Source organism: Periplaneta americana, chromosome 14, assembly GCF_040183065.1.
Source record: "Periplaneta americana isolate PAMFEO1 chromosome 14, P.americana_PAMFEO1_priV1, whole genome shotgun sequence".
Lineage (NCBI taxonomy): Eukaryota > Metazoa > Arthropoda > Insecta > Blattodea > Blattidae > Periplaneta > Periplaneta americana.
The window spans coordinates 20,760,596-20,776,831 of record NC_091130.1 but is presented as its reverse complement, the minus strand read 5'-3'; the positions used below and the strand labels follow the sequence as shown (position 1 = coordinate 20,776,831).

At 34.2% G+C, this 16,236-nt stretch overlaps 1 protein-coding gene across 1 annotated transcript in view; it reads left to right on the top strand.

Moving 5' to 3' along the window:
• Positions 1-16,236, top strand: part of LOC138713969 (ankyrin repeat domain-containing protein SOWAHA-like) — a 453,145-nt gene that overhangs the window by 127,890 nt on the left and 309,019 nt on the right. Inside the window, exon 6 of the mRNA XM_069846550.1 lies at positions 11,929-12,030. Coding sequence (XP_069702651.1) covers positions 11,929-12,030 — 102 coding nt within the window. The remainder of the gene's footprint in view (positions 1-11,928; positions 12,031-16,236) is intronic.

Below are 16,236 nucleotides of genomic sequence, written 5' to 3'. Positions count from 1 at the left end.
AGCAAATTCTGTGATCTCATAATGACAACAATATGTCGATCTTCATTTGTGTAATTTTTATAACGTCACTATAATTGGTTATTATAAACTTTCAAAACGTATTAAAAAATAATTCACAAGTCTGATTCTGTGGTGTGTAATTTTTTGAGTACATCTGTGTATTGGATATTAAAAACTACGAAACTTGAGGAGGTTTGATGACATTATTACCATTAAAAGTGAAATATTATTATACTTAATGCCGTGATGTATTTGTCACTAATATACATATTAATGATATAGCCTATTGATGATAACCTTTTGGGGTTATATAAGTAGACGTAGAAAATATTTTAATTTAGATCTTCATTTCTATAATTTACTGAGTGACGACTGTATAATATATATATATATATATATATATAATTATTATATTCCTCACGAAAACACTTTGATAAAATAGTACGCATATCCAATACTTGTATATTTAGTAAACTTTGTCCTTCAGGGCAACCCCTATTTTAGGAGACGTTTGTTTACTTACTTACTGAAACTATAAAACTTACGTAAGTTAAAATTTTTGTTATTAAAAATGAAGTATTTTTATAGTTATTAATCAAGTGGTGTGGGTCTTTTTCATATATTTAATGGCGGTGTGCTGTGGATATTTATATGCGTGATTCTCTCCAGTATTGTCTGGAGAGAACACAAAAATTACAGTTTCTAAGGAAAGACCAAAAGGTATTACTTACTGATAAAATAAGAGGCTTACAAGATTTTGCAGTCTCTCGATCATTTCAGCAAGATCTCTTAGCAGGAGAAAATGATTCTACCCTACTACATTTTAAAGGTAGTTCACGAAACATGCAGTAGCTATACCAAGATGCTATGTCTATTCGAAATAATGTCAAACCTGCCATTTTCTTAACTCTTACCTACAATCCACAATACCTGAAATAGCTACTACTTCTTTACTTCCACATGAAAAATCCACTGATCGTCGTGATATTGTTACTTGCGTTTTCGCTTTTAAACTAAAAAACTGAAGATGGATAAGTTCAAGAAAAAGCATTTGATATAAAAAAACCATTCAGAGAGAGTATGTTTCATTATTATGGAAGCAAATAACTTTTAACATGACTGGTAGGCCTATTCTTCATCTATACTAATAATAAATCTGTAGCCGAAATTTTTCTGGTAATTTTCGATTTTCCAAAACTAATTGGTCCTAACATATATAATTAACCACCCTGAAACCGAAAATCGCTTTTTTTGAAATTTTTGTTTGTATGTCTGTCTGTCTGTCTGTATGTTTGTTACCTTTTCACGCGATAATGGCTGAACGGATTTCGATGAAAATTGGAATATAAATTAAATTCGTTGTAACTTAGATTTTAGGCTATATGGCATTCAAAATACATTATTTAAAAGGGGGGTTATAAGGGGGCGTGAATTAAATAAATCGAAATATCTCGCTTATTATTGATTTCTGTGAAAAACGTTACATAACAAAAGTTTCTTTAAAAATAATTTGCGATAAGTTTTATTCCTTGAAAAATTTTGATAGGACTGATATTTAATGAGATAAATTAGTTTTAAAATTAAAATAACTGCCATCTAAGACCGTGTAATGAATTAAAAAACAAATGACTTCGTCTATAAGGGGCCTTGGACAGCAACAATCAAAAGCTATGAAAGATAGCCTACAGAGAATGTTCTGTGTTTGTATGAAGTAATATCGGAAGCTAAATTAACCGATTTGTATAATTAATTATTATTTCACCATTGGAAAGTGTAGTTTCTCTAGATGGACATAATGCTATAATAATATAATATAATATAATATAATATAATATAATATAATATAATATGTAATATTATATAATAGGCCTATAATTTGAGTTATTTGAAGGGTTCACAACCATAGTGGGCCAAGCGCTATTTACTGAATACGTAGAAAACAAGGGTTAAAATTAAGTTATTACCGTAATTCAATGGAAACCTATAACAAGTAAAATAAAATATACACATTAAATCTAAATGATGTGAATCTTCATTAAACTATGGTTGCATGTAATAAAAATTAAGAAACAGGTTAAAGGAATTGTCATTGCACCAAAAGAGTGTCTCTGGACCAAAATGATCGCATTTTAATTATTTGGATGCAATTTTAATTAAGTAACATATTAAACGATTTATCCTTCTATCAAACACGAATGTTCCCTGGATCAAACGTCCTATTTTAATTATGTAATTACTTTATATTTATTTCTAACGGGTGCAGCGGAGCGCACGAGTACGGCTAGTTGAAAATAAATCTGAAAAATTTTTATTTGAAATTCTAATGAACTTAGTTCGCAGCATTAGTGCACAAACCACTAGTCGAAAATATAATTGTGGCACATGAAAAAATATTTTTTTCTCTCAACTGTTCTCGGAGTTTTAGACATAAATCTGCATGAACACAAGGCCATAGATTTGAATTGAATACTTCCTACGCTGTAACAGAATTTCGTTATAATATGCATCGCGTATCACGAGGAAGTGGCTGCTGTCTGTTTGTTGTGATCGGTTGTATTAAGGACCTGCCAACTCTTCTGCATAATGCCCGAGTCACCCGCAATAATGGTCCACGATTACCGCTCTCCCTCATTGACACGATAATCTGCCGGATTTACAGGCGACAACATAACTTTAATGATTAATATCATGTTTACTTTTCATTGCTATTATTATTAAAAACGATATTTCCTATCAAATTCCCTTGTCCAGCATTTAATTCCTCGTAGGTTGGCAGATCTGATGTTACGAGGGTCGTACTGAAAGTCATGAGCAGGCTTCGAGACTTCGGACCCGATACAATAAGTTTACTGTGCATGCACTATAGGTTGTTGGCTCGCTGCAGGTAGATAGAGATGTGTTGAGGTAACAACGTTGCTGTTTAGAGTAGAGTACGGTAGTATGGGAAAACACATATGTACATTCTGAAAGTAAATATACATTACACAACGACAATGTCAAAAGAATGTGAAAAGCATTTATTCTCCTGTCTTTTATAAGCATTTGTGTTTAATTATACACAGTGTTAATGGTGGAAATAAACATGTAGCAATTTTAATTTTTTCATTTATCCTATTGGTCGTCTTTAGGAAGTGCAGTTACAGTACCGAATTGCAATGTACTACAAGATACATTCTCAGTGTCTCAAACGTAAATCTTTTTCGGTTATCTGCCAAAGTTTGTACTGTAGAAAGCTGCGTTCTACGTCGCATGACGTGATAGGAGCAAAACGAAAAAACCTAACATCATTGCAGTCTCTAAGAGACAGTCCTTTATTCTCGGGCGACTCTATGTCCACTAATTTGCTGTTTATGTTACACAATGTTCCATATCCGTTATTTTTACATAAAATTGATTTCCACTTATATTTTACACGTTCAGTAACCGGTGTACTTGATGTCCCATTAATTCTCTGCATCATTTTCTAAATTAATTTGAGGGCTTCCGGCATCTCTTGCTCTGACTTCTCTAACCGTGTAATAGTTTGACACAGTTTGTATGAACACCAAATTATTCGTCAGAACCTTCAAATCCAGAGCGTTTCCCTTTGCGTATTTGTTGTCATTCATTCTACAGTACCCCCACCCACTGTACGCTTTACCACTATTCTCAGTACGCCGTTATGCGGATTTCCCACTGAACTGCTCTATTGGGTCCGAAGTCTCGAAGCCTGGTCATGAGCAACCCATTGTTACAAATCTTAATTTTTATTTTTTAGACAAACCAGGTGCATTACATATCTTAATCTACAGAATTTTCTCTCACTTTTCAATATAGTCTCCATTTCTTGCACACATTTTTCCCGCCGTTCTGTAAGTTCGAAAATTCCCTTGCTGTAGAAGTCCGTTTCATCTTCCCGAAGACACTGACGCATTGCTTTCCGGATGACCTCCAGCGTCAGAAAGTCATACTTAAATATAAAAATCATTTTCATGCACATTAACAAGCTTACATGGGGGCTATAATGAAATATTAACTGAACATGATACATAATTAAATTATTTATAATTCATATCCTAATTCTACTTTATGATAGGCCTAAATGACAATTTATGTATACACATAGAATAACCTATAAAAATCGGCTAACACTCATAAAACAATTTCATGTAAAAGTATGTAATTCTTAATTCTTATATCTATTTTACAGGGACATCATTTTATTTTTGCTTGCATTTTTATTGTACCTGTATTTCTGAATGTACTTCACTCTCACCCCTTCACTAATGTCCTTGCTCCCGTCAGACACACAAACTTACGGCCGCTGTTGCATTCGAAGTCTTCAAGCAGTGAAGTAAACACTGCAGTGTATAGTGTGTTTCATAAATATGATTGCGTTTTCTATAGAAGAAATAAACCTATATTAATAATATCGTACTAAAAATTATATTCAAGAAACGATAAATTTAATTTCTGAGAATATGCTTCAAAATGTTTTTAATAATATGCGTACTGAATTGAAGCCTGCATTGTAATGAACGGCAACCATTTTCAGCAACTTGTTTAAAAATTCAGATTAGCTTTTTTTGAATTGAGGTGGCTAGAAGCAAAGGAAAGCTAGTGACATTTGTAATAACATGAGTTAAGTGCATCCAGTGTAAGCAAAAGTATCTAAAATTTTAGTGGCAAAGGGATATTTTAATCGCATCACACATTAAAATTTAAATAAAACATTTCACCGATTTTACGAAAGCTTAAATATTTAAACCCCATTTTCTCAAAAGTAACTTAAGTGCACTTACAGCCCTTTACTTATGACCCCCTCAATTTAAATGCACTCTCTATATTGTATGATAACATCAATAATTAATATGCTAAATAAAGTAGACATTACATAACGAACATAGCCGCCTGAAAAGTTGAGTTTTTGAAAAAAAAATGTTACTACTCTACTGTATTTTGATAAATTCCGTAAAAGTGATGATCAAACTGAAAATCATAATATTGTATTTCCCTACAACATAAATGGATACACTACTTTTCTCTCCTCCTATACCTAGTAAAATGATTTGTTTACATATTGCACTAGTAACATCAAACTCCTGTAATGGAAGGGGGCAACAGTATTTCGGAGTATAGCCAGGTTAATGTTAAAAATGTTGGTAAAAATAAAGTGATGTCCCTGTACTATATCGACGGAGCTGTTTATTGCAGTTTACCTAAGGAAGCTTCACTGAAAATATCTCGTTTGCCGTTTGTGACCTCATCCTATCAGTTACGGCAATACGAAGTATTTTTTTTTTTGCTTCTTCTTCTTATTCTGTTGTCGGCTGAAGTGATTGGTCAGATAGGCTGTTAAGCCACTATTTTGTGCTGGAAGATATGCTGTAGTCAAGATAGCAGAAAATGGAGTGGCCCGAAAAAAACTAGCCCTAACACATTCAACTTGAAGTCTCCCAGATTTGAACCAGCCACGTGACATTGAAAACCGACGCTTTAGTTCTCTTCACGATGAACCTGTGCAAAATATTAACTTCACAGAAATGAGATCTGTTTATACTTTATGGCGACATTTTTTTAAATTTTATTTGGTTTCGCAGTCTGTGCACATCTGTAGCTCCATTTTATTTGAAATCGTGGGAGGTATTCTTGGAAGGGTATTTAACCTGGGGCCAGAATACTGCACAACATCCAGTCAATGTGAGGTCAGTAGGTCAAAGGACGGAGGTCGAGCCTGCTAGTGTGTTTCACAAGGGCAATTCTAGTAGTACGGACAAAACTCCTTGCAGTGCAATGTACTGATTTATTGCGAATTTTCATGCACCTTTACTTCTGTATGGAATTGCACATGTGCGTGGCGCCACTGACCGAATGCCGTTTATTTGATGTGTCACCGGGTCGAATTTTCTCCGGTCGACATTTCACGTAGGAAGCAGACTTAAATGAAATTTCTTTCCCCTATAAACTTTGTTGTAAATCTATACAGAAAATGTTACTCTTTTATCTATATATATAATTTGAACTGGTAATGGAAATTACGGGAAAACGGCTGAACGGATTTTAATAAATGACCCCTCATTTTGAAGCTTGGGACCCAACGTTTTTCAGAAAAATAGTAGTTTTCAGTGAAATGTCAATTTTCCTACATCATTTTCCTATTTTCCAAAATCCATCTTTCGTCTGTTTTGAGAACTAATTAATTGCATTTCAGAATAAAACAAACTACAATAAACAATAGACTATTACACGAAGGCCATGACCTACAGGACTGCTGACATAGAGTTCAGATGGCTCAGATTCTTTCACATCATAATGTCAATATGTCGATCTTCATTTGTGTGATTTTTTGATAACATAATTATAAAAAATAATTTACAGGTCTGATTCTCTGGTCTGTAGTTTTCCGAGTACAGCTGTGTATTGGATATTAAGAACTACAAAACTTAAGAATGTTTGATGACATTACCATTAAAAATGAAATATTATTATAGTTAATGCAACACATAATGGTATACTGATGATATGTATGTGTATGTATGTATTTATTCACACTGCAAATGGGTATATCCCGGTGGCAGTGGTAACTAATTACACTAAATTATGACAATTAATAAAAGTGAAAGTGAAACCTTTTGGGGCTTTAAGTAAGTAGACACAGAGAAAGAATATTTTATATTATATCTTCATTTCTATAATTTACTGATTAACGGCTATATATATATATATATGTATATATATATATATATATATATATATATATATATATACATGTTACTGAAAACTATAAAACTTACGTAAGGTAACAACATTGTTATTAAAAATGAAAATATGATAGAGACTGGATTGATCTTGCTCAAGATAGGGACCTATGACGGGCTTATGTGAGAGCGGCAATAAACCTCCGGGTTCCTTAAAAGCCAGTAAGTAAGTATGTATGGACTCAGTTTGCAGTATTTGCTGCACAAGCCACTAGTGCTTAAATAATGTGTACTTTCTGGTACCCATAGCAACTGTCCTTACACTTTAAAGGCTTATATACACATTCGAGAGTCAAAAACGTTCATTCATCCTACCTACAAGGAATTTAGTTAGTTTTATTTTCAGATAGAGATCAGAGGGATAAGTGGTAAACGCCTCAAACGACACCTAGTGCCTATGCAATTAAGTTATTGCTATTATTACTACTAGAGGAATAATATTTAGTCCAGAGGCTCTAATTTGGGCTTGGAGGTCTTTAACATTTCGGAAAACTCCGACACGGGACACACGACTTACAAGCAAACATTCTGATGGGGGCAGATAAAAAAATACATTTTTTTCTTCCATAATGTTAATAATGTCAAAAGAAGTGCGTATACAAATTTTGGCCATTCGACCGCAATTACGAAGACCGTAAAGAAATAAGTTCGCCATAGGCCGTTAACAGAAAGAAAACACAATTTCACTGGACAAATTTATTGGGACAGATACAGCAATTGTTGAGCTATTTCTCAACACATTCCCCACCGGAATTGAGACATTTGTCATATCATGAGATCGACAGAGGTGCAGACGGTGTCAAACGCTGGTTCCGATCCCAGGCGGCTGACTTCTACGATACAAGGATACAAAAATTGATCCCATGGCATGACAGATGTCTCAATTCCAGTGGGAGATACGTTGACAAATAGCGCAACAATTGTTGTATCTGTTCCAATAAATATTTCCATGCAATTGAGTTTTTTTTTTCTGTATACGGCCACAGGAAAAATAATTTTCTGGACGGCCTCATAATTGTGGTCGTGTGGCCAAAATTTGTATAAGCACTTCTTTTGACATTATTAACATGGTGGAAGGGAAAATTTTAACTTTTTTATTTGCTCCCATCAGAATATTTGCTTGTTAGCCTCTACCGGAGAACTTGCCCTTCGGATTTTTGCGTCTTGAAAAATCCATCGATCCCAGCCGGGTCTGAACCCGGAACCCTTAAATCCTCAAATCTAGAGAGAACCTAGAGAGAACGCTTTATCCCTAAACCACTTGGGCGACTCAGAAAATTTGATTTTTTATGTTTGTTATAGTACGAATAGGTCTAATTTAATTTGAACTTTTATGTATGTAGTTTAATATGATAGCATACTTCAAAGTACAGCTATTCATTATATTATTCCAACTATTGATTTCCAACTAAGCCTATGTGATATTGATTAATATCGTAAGCGCAACAACTCGTATACCATTCCCATTATAAATTTCACAAACTGCACAATCAACATGTATTTAAAATAAAATTAGTTCCGTTCATGTTAATTTTAATACTCTAATAAACTGTGTTCATTTCCTGTGTTTTAATGTGTGTTGCTTTGAGGTTAAAATCTCCAAACCAAATACCTACAAAAAATCAATAAATACTTACTGCGTGGACGTGAAAGTGCTCCGTGCCTGCCATCTGTTGCACTAATCGGGAACACGCTGAAAAGACACTCATGGTCCGTGCCTGCCATCTGTTGAAATAGTCGAGAACACGCTGAAAATACACTCATGGTGACCGTTTCATTATCAGTAAAATAACAAGGTAAGATATTTATAAACACTCAAAACTTAGACATTTAATTAGCCTATGGTCGAATAAAAAAGTCTTATGAATCTTGCCTATAATGGTAATTAAGACGCTCGTTGCATAATATACTAATATAACAATGTTGCGGAAACGGAATAGAAGTTCTCGTTGTTGAAGTGTTAGGTGATTGATTTCAAAATATTGTAGAAAGAAGTATACAGGATGGATATTAATCTTCTTAATCACCAAGCTTGTTTTAAGCACTTGATGCGTTTGTTTTTAGTTTGACAGCGCTTGGTGTAAAGGCTGGTTCACAATAAACCGGAAACGAGAATCGGAACGAAAACGAAAACGGTAAAATTGTTAAAATGTATACATTTAAATATGAGCATTCACAATTAACGAAAAGCTTGCCGGAGCCCGGGATCGGGAACGGAGAGTTGGCCAAGTTTCAACTGTGGCGTTCACGTTTCCGATCACAGCCCACTAGATTCATTCTATTGCCACCTAAAAGCTATTTTGTCGTCGTATATTTTGTAGCAAGAAGACCGTGACATAACCTATGCATTATTTTGTTCTGTGCTGTGCATCATGGAGCAAGTTTTTACTTGATGAGATTCTAATATTGAGTATTGAGGAAAATCCTCACGTTTACGATAAGCGGCGCGCCTCGTATAAAGATGAGAAAATGAAGGAGAATACGTGACTTTCAATAGCTGCATCTTTGAACACCGATCGTAAGTGAATCATATTTTATTACTGTATTGCTTGTATTGCACACTACATATTCTTGATTCAATTCAATAACTACTGTTGTGTTCATTTTTGTTCTATTACAAATGTTTGTTCTTTAATTATTTTACGTTATGGTAGACTTAAAATAGGTTGTGATAGTAAAGATGCATCGGCATATTTATAGTACCGTACCTAATGAAATGTTTCAGTTGAAATTTCGAAGTTGGTTAACCTGTGTTTATGTTGACTGCCTTGTACTCATGAGAGAACGCCATTGGTCAATTATACACAAATAACATCAGAATGCGTAATATCGACTTTACATATCGTTATTGACATATATATCGATATGCATAGTCGTCTACGTTCTCGGTTTATTGTGAATCAAAAATTTTCATATTCACGTCCTCTGCTTCTCGTCTTCATTCTGGTTCTCGTTCCCGGTTTATTGTGAACCAGCCTTTACAGTTAATAATTGATTTCTCATTTAATATTCTCCGAGAAGGAGTTAAATGTGTTGGGTATTTGCCTTGCAGTAAAACGAAAATCCTTGTATCAGCTTGGAGTCGTGAACAATCTGCAGTCACATCAAAGTTATGTTTTTACTACAGCAATTATGTTTAATTTAATTAATACTAACGCCCTCTAATAAAAGGTAGATAAAGTGAAAGATTCTAGACTGCCCACTCGCAATATGCAAAATATGTTGTCTCCAATGAATACGTAATATTATTTGCCAGAGAGGTGTCTGCCTTGAGCAGGCACAGAATTTTTTTTTCAGATCGTGGTCTTAGATAAAGATTTCCACACGTTGCCTTTCATGCCTTTAATACTTCGTTTCTATCCAAAGTATCTGTTTTCAAAATTGTCTTAGTTTGATGTCTTGTGCGTAGATCATTTTTGTGTGACGTTTTACTATAATAGAACATAATTTATGTTCAGATATTACCAGTATTACCTTACTGAGCAAGGTGACTCTGTGGTAAAGTGATCCCTGGTTAAAATACCTGTACCGGCCAATCTGATTGGAGCTTTTAGCGGTTTCTTCCATCATAAATTAAGTAAGAATCTAGTTTCCATTTCCACTACAAAATATACTAATGTTTTGAAAGATCTCAATCCCTATTGATTGGCGTATCGAAAAAGACCAAAACTTTTTTATTTCCCGAAATTAAAAATTTAAGGGTTCGCAAAAGTTGCGTTGTGGTGCCACTGTTTCGCATAACAAATTTGGTACTCCTACAATCACTTTTAACTGAGCTGCAGAAGGTCTAAAGATTAACCTATAAAGTAAAATCTTTTTTTTATTTTCATAATTCTGTGAGCAGTATGGGATGAAGATAAATGCAAATAAGAAGAAGAGTATGGTCATAGAAAAAAATACAGAAGATAAACTTGCGAATTCTAAATGAGGCAGTAGAGCAAGTGGACAGTTTCAAATACTTGGGATGTACTATAAGTAGTAACGTGAGCTGCTGTCAAGAAGTCAAAAGAAGGATAGAAATGGCCAAGAAAGCTTTTAATAGAAAAAGGAGCATCTCCTGTGGACCTCTGGATAAAGAACTAAGGAAGACACTAATGAAGTGCTTTGTATGGAGTGTGGCATTGTATGGGGCAGAAACCTGTACATTATGACGAAATGGAGAGAATCGAATAGAAGCATTTGAAATGTGGATATGAAGAAGAATGGAACGTGTGAAGTGGGCAGACAGAATAATAAATGAAGCTGTGTTGGAAAGAGTGGTTGAAGAAAGAATGATGCTGAAACTGATCAGAAAGAGAAAAAGGAATTGGCTGGGTCACTGGCTGAGAAGAATCTGCCTACTGAAGGATGCACTGGAAGGAATGGTAAACGGGAGAAGAGTTTGACTAAGTGAAGAGAAGCGAATAGAAGCATTTGAAATGTGGATATGAAGAAGAATGGAAGGTGTGAAGTGGGTAGACAGAATAAGAAATGAAGCTGTGTTAGAAAGAGTGGGTAAAGAAAGAATGATACTGAAACTGATCAGGAAGAGGAAAAGGAATTGGCTGGGTCAGTGGCTGAGAAGAAACTGCCTACTGAAGGATGCACTGGAAGGAATGGTGAACGGGAAAAGAGTTCGGGGTAGAAGACGATATCAGATGACAGACGACATTAAGATATATGGATCATATGAGAAAACAAAGAGGAAGGCAGAAAATAGGAAAGACTGGAGAAAGCTGGGTTTGCAGTGAAATTTCTGCCCTTGGGCAGAACACTAAATGAATGAATGAATTCTTCGGTGCAGGATAATTTATCGTTTACAATTTTTACTTTCTGAAAAGATGTTAAAAAGGAAAACTTCAGTTTTCATTTGGTATTACGGACTTATGTCTGGGTGAAATACAAGTCATAATAGATTACAGTAAAATGATTAATTTGCCTTGTCTTATTTTCAAATATTTTGTCTGTATTAACAGTTGGTGTCGATATATGCCCTTAGTATCATCACTATATGATGTTGACCACTTACGATTTTTATGCAACTGTATACTTAAACCAACAGGTGCCAACACTGTATTAATGAGGAAGCTTGTAAGATTTATATTTCCACTGTTGTTACTTTCTAGAATATGAAACAATAGCATTAACGAGTTACTGAAAGTGTGATTTGTAAGTGTCGCTAAGTGAATAATTTGGTGTTTGTTTTCCGCAGCTGGACGCCAAGTCCCGGGAGTGGTTGGTGCTCTCCTCGCAGGCAGACTACCAGGCGCTAGCCAAGCTTGCCACCGACAACCCTCGCCTCGCCAGGTTCAAGGTAGGCACCGCGTCATTATTATACTTGTCTTTAAAACTGCAGTGTATTATATAATTTGTCACCTGAACCAAAATGTTACTGTTTTAATTTTTTTAATATGTATCCAATGGCTACTCACTTTACGTGATCCGAGTTCCGCATATAGCTGGTAGATGGCAGGACTGTGACCCATTTTCAAGTTGCACACCACTTCGGCGGGCCACGCTGAACGTGATGTGTTTCTGTGGAGAGTTATCTCGTGTGTGTTCGTTTGAGTGTAGTGTATAGAATGAGTGATGGTGATGAAGATGAGGAAGGGAGAAGTGTAAACCCGTACCGGCACGTAGCCAACTCCTGTCGAATAGCACCAAGAGGGCCGCCAGGCTTAACGTCCCCGTCCGACGAACGAATCGCTATCAACAGTGACATATGCCTTCTCTTCATTTGCACTGCGGAGAGATTTGAGATTTAAGGGGTTAAGTACAGCTTACAGCAGTAAAATTTTTTAAAATGTTAAACATTTTTTCCTCCATTACTGTATCTTATACAGATGTGGACAAATTATTAGCAAAATTGAAGATTTTTATTACATATTTTTACAAAATATGATTCTTCAGCTTAGACTACAGTTGGCATTTTTGCGTATTTCTAAATTAGTAGCAAAACTGAAGATTTGTATTGCATATTTTTTTTACAAAATTTGACTCTTCAATTTGGACTACATTTGATATTTTTGCATATTTACAAATTATTAGCAAAATTGAAGATTTTTGTTATATATTTTTACAAAATTTGACTCTTCAATTTGGACTACAGTTTACATTTTGGATATTTCCAAATTATTAGCAAAACTGAGGATTTTTATTTTAAATTTTTACAAAATTTGACTCTTAAATTTAAACTGCAGTTGACATTTTTGCATATTTACAAATTATTAGCAAAGTATGAAGATTTTTATTATATATATTTACAAAATTTGACTCTTCAATTTAAACTACAGTTGACATTTTTGCATATTTCTATCTATTTTAATGATAGAAATATGCAAAACTGCCAACTGTAGTCTAAATTGAAAAGCTAAATTTTGTAAACAGAATTATCATAAAAATCGTCAATTTTGTTAATAATTTGTCCACGTCTGTACAATATTGAAAATTAGTATATGTGTAAAACACTGTCTTTCTGCTATATGGAAAAATATTTTTACCGTTTAAAAAAATTATTTATAATTTTCTTTTCAAAATTCAAAATGTTTACTGTGCAGTGATGAAGCGTTTCCCTCATAACTCATAAACTTGTTAACTTTTTCATGTTCTCTCTCTTTTATTTTATTGCTGAAACTCGTATTTACAATATCATGCTCTTTCAACTACATTCCTTAATAAATAATATTTTTTTTATTTTGTTTTATAAGAAAATACTGATATTTGACCATTTTTAAAATGAATTTATTTTTTATCAAATAATCTATCAAAGGTAGAGAAATGATCTTGCGTCATATTGTAGTTACGACATGCATAAGTACATACAAAAATTTCATCACAGAATGTTGGGTAGTTTTTTAGTTACGTGGGAAACGCTTCATCACTGCACAGTCAAATGACTTTTGAAAAAAAAAATATATTTTTAAATCGTAAAAATATTTTTGTCATATAGCAGAAGAACGGTGTTTTACACATACTAATGTTAATTATTGTACAAGATACCGTAATGGAATAAAAAAATGTTGAATATTTCCAAAATGTTACTGCTGTAAACTGTACCTAACCCCTTAACCCAGGAGCTAGGGGTCTTTGCCTGCTGATCCAGACATGCGCTCGGGCGTTGGTTTGATTCTTTCTTGGAATGTTTACAATTTTTTTCGAGGTTTTCTCCAAGGTGAATGTCAGGTAACCCCATGTCGAAAATTCGGCCTCATCTCGTCAAGTACAATTTTGATATCACCAATTCCATCAACCACAAATAGGCCTACTGTAGTAGTTGATATAGCGTTGTTGAGTAGCCGACTTAAAATGGTTGTGGATATGTCTTCTTTTATAGCAGGCATGTCATTTGATGCCCACAGGAGCAAGCGCGCGCTTTAGAGCCCAGGAGAAAGAGGTTGTATATGCCGCTTGGTCGAGCTATATTCAGGGACGGCCAGCACTGATTCAGTAGATAAAGGGAAGAGAACTTATTAGAACTGTATCCATGTTAATTTTTAGATTTTCCTGAGAAGTATAAGTGCATTATAAGAATGTAAGTTTTAATTTTAATGCTCATTTTTCACAAGTTTGATTTTTTTATTCAAAAGAAATATTTTTTTCAACTTTTCGTATAGAAAAGTGAAATTTTCAGGTATAGGCCCATTTATTTAGTAGCCTTACAGAATGTTTTCGTAAATCTAATATACCGTATATATATGTATTACTGAAGATAGTGTATTGAAAATTTTTAAAATATTCGCATGGAAATTGTTTGTAAGGAAATGAATTAACAAAGCAACTATTGTTACATCATAAGCAAAAGATACGTGCCCATGTGTTGTAAAAATGTCAGCTCTATAGCTTCAGCAGATTTCGAGAAAATAATTTAATATTCTGATGATAGGAAGTTGCTCACAAATATCACCTTAAAAGCATAATGCGATAAGAGTTTTATTATGTAATATTAGTTAACTTAAAACAGATACAATACCTAGGTAACTTTGCTTTGTACTGTAATATTGTTTTGATTAGTTTATTGATTACTTTTGTAAGGCTGAAGATACCATCAATATAAATTCCAACTTATCATGTCATACTCAATCTCTTTCTATAGAATATCACTTTCTTTATGAATGATGTGTTTCATCCACTTAATACGGTACAATATTATACTAGTATGGAATTTAAGTGAATATTCCTTCTTAACTCTCTATTATGTTATTAAGATTTAAAACACAAGTGCAATATTAAGAAATCAGTGTTAGTACTTTTTTTTACAGACAATATAGATAATATTAAACAGAAAGAAGCCATATAAAAATAACGACATAAAATTTCACATTCCGTTTGAAGTTTGTGCACCACTGTTTTCTTAATCCAACAGGTTGCTTATTCATATACGCAACTCTTCCTCTTTCCATACTTAGCGCTTGCTGCCCGCGCACGACGTCAAGGTCAGGAAAATGCGCTTGCTTTGACATCACTGGTTTATAGTTTAGCATACTCTTTCACTTAATTTGATCTCACGATCAATCTTGCATCGAGTTCTGAGTCTGTCACTGAGTATGTTAGCTAATTGGGGGAGGGAGAGTTTAATCACTAGCATCTGATTTGATTGTTATTATTCATCGGCTAATACATTAATTACTACTTGTGTTAAGAGAAAGCCTTAATTTTTCTAATGCGGCCAAGTGATTAAAAACACGTAATGGATTGGCAGTCTCGTCGGTTTTGTTTTCATCTGTCCCGTCGTTGTAATAAGAAGTTGACGCGATGTTCTGATGGCTTCATCGCGTTGATTTATTGCAAGCCGCCGTTAATGCGACCGGTATGTAATTACATAAGATCAACCCCTCTCCTACGTTTTATTATAGGCCGGTATGTCTTTTCTACAGGGTCTGTCTTTTAGATTTTTATTTTTTTCTGAACGGCCACAAGCCGTTTGCTCTGGCTACGGTGCTTGAATAAAGTTAGCAATAGTCAGTATGAAAATCATCATCATTAGGGGACGGATGTTTATGACCTAAAAATCTACTTAAAATGATAATTAAAATGCACTTAAATTAATGGAAAAATGACATCAAATTAAAAGAAAATGACATTTAAGTATTATTCACCGTACTCGCAGCACAACTTATAAATAAATAAATAAATAAATACATAAATATATAACGTCTTAAAAATTAGTCACCTTGTTTCAATGACTGCCCTGCAAATCTCGGAGAGAGGAGGCAACTTCCTGGAATTTGGCTAAGATAAAGGAAAAGAACATGCAAAAATGAAGGTTTTAAGGGAAAACTATAGATTCTAATAAGAGTTTACAATGTGTTTCAATCAGGGGTGGTCCATGTCAGTGCTTTCATTCTCCGTCTCCTCCTTCCGCGTTTCACTTTTGTTACCAGATCTTCCAGATGAGGGAGTGTGAATAACAAAACAAATTGTGGGCGCAGCGTGCATTCTTGCAATCTTTATGTTGAAAATACTGTCTACTACAGTAGGCATCCCTTCCGAACCATATTGGGGACACAACGTCCTGTCCAGA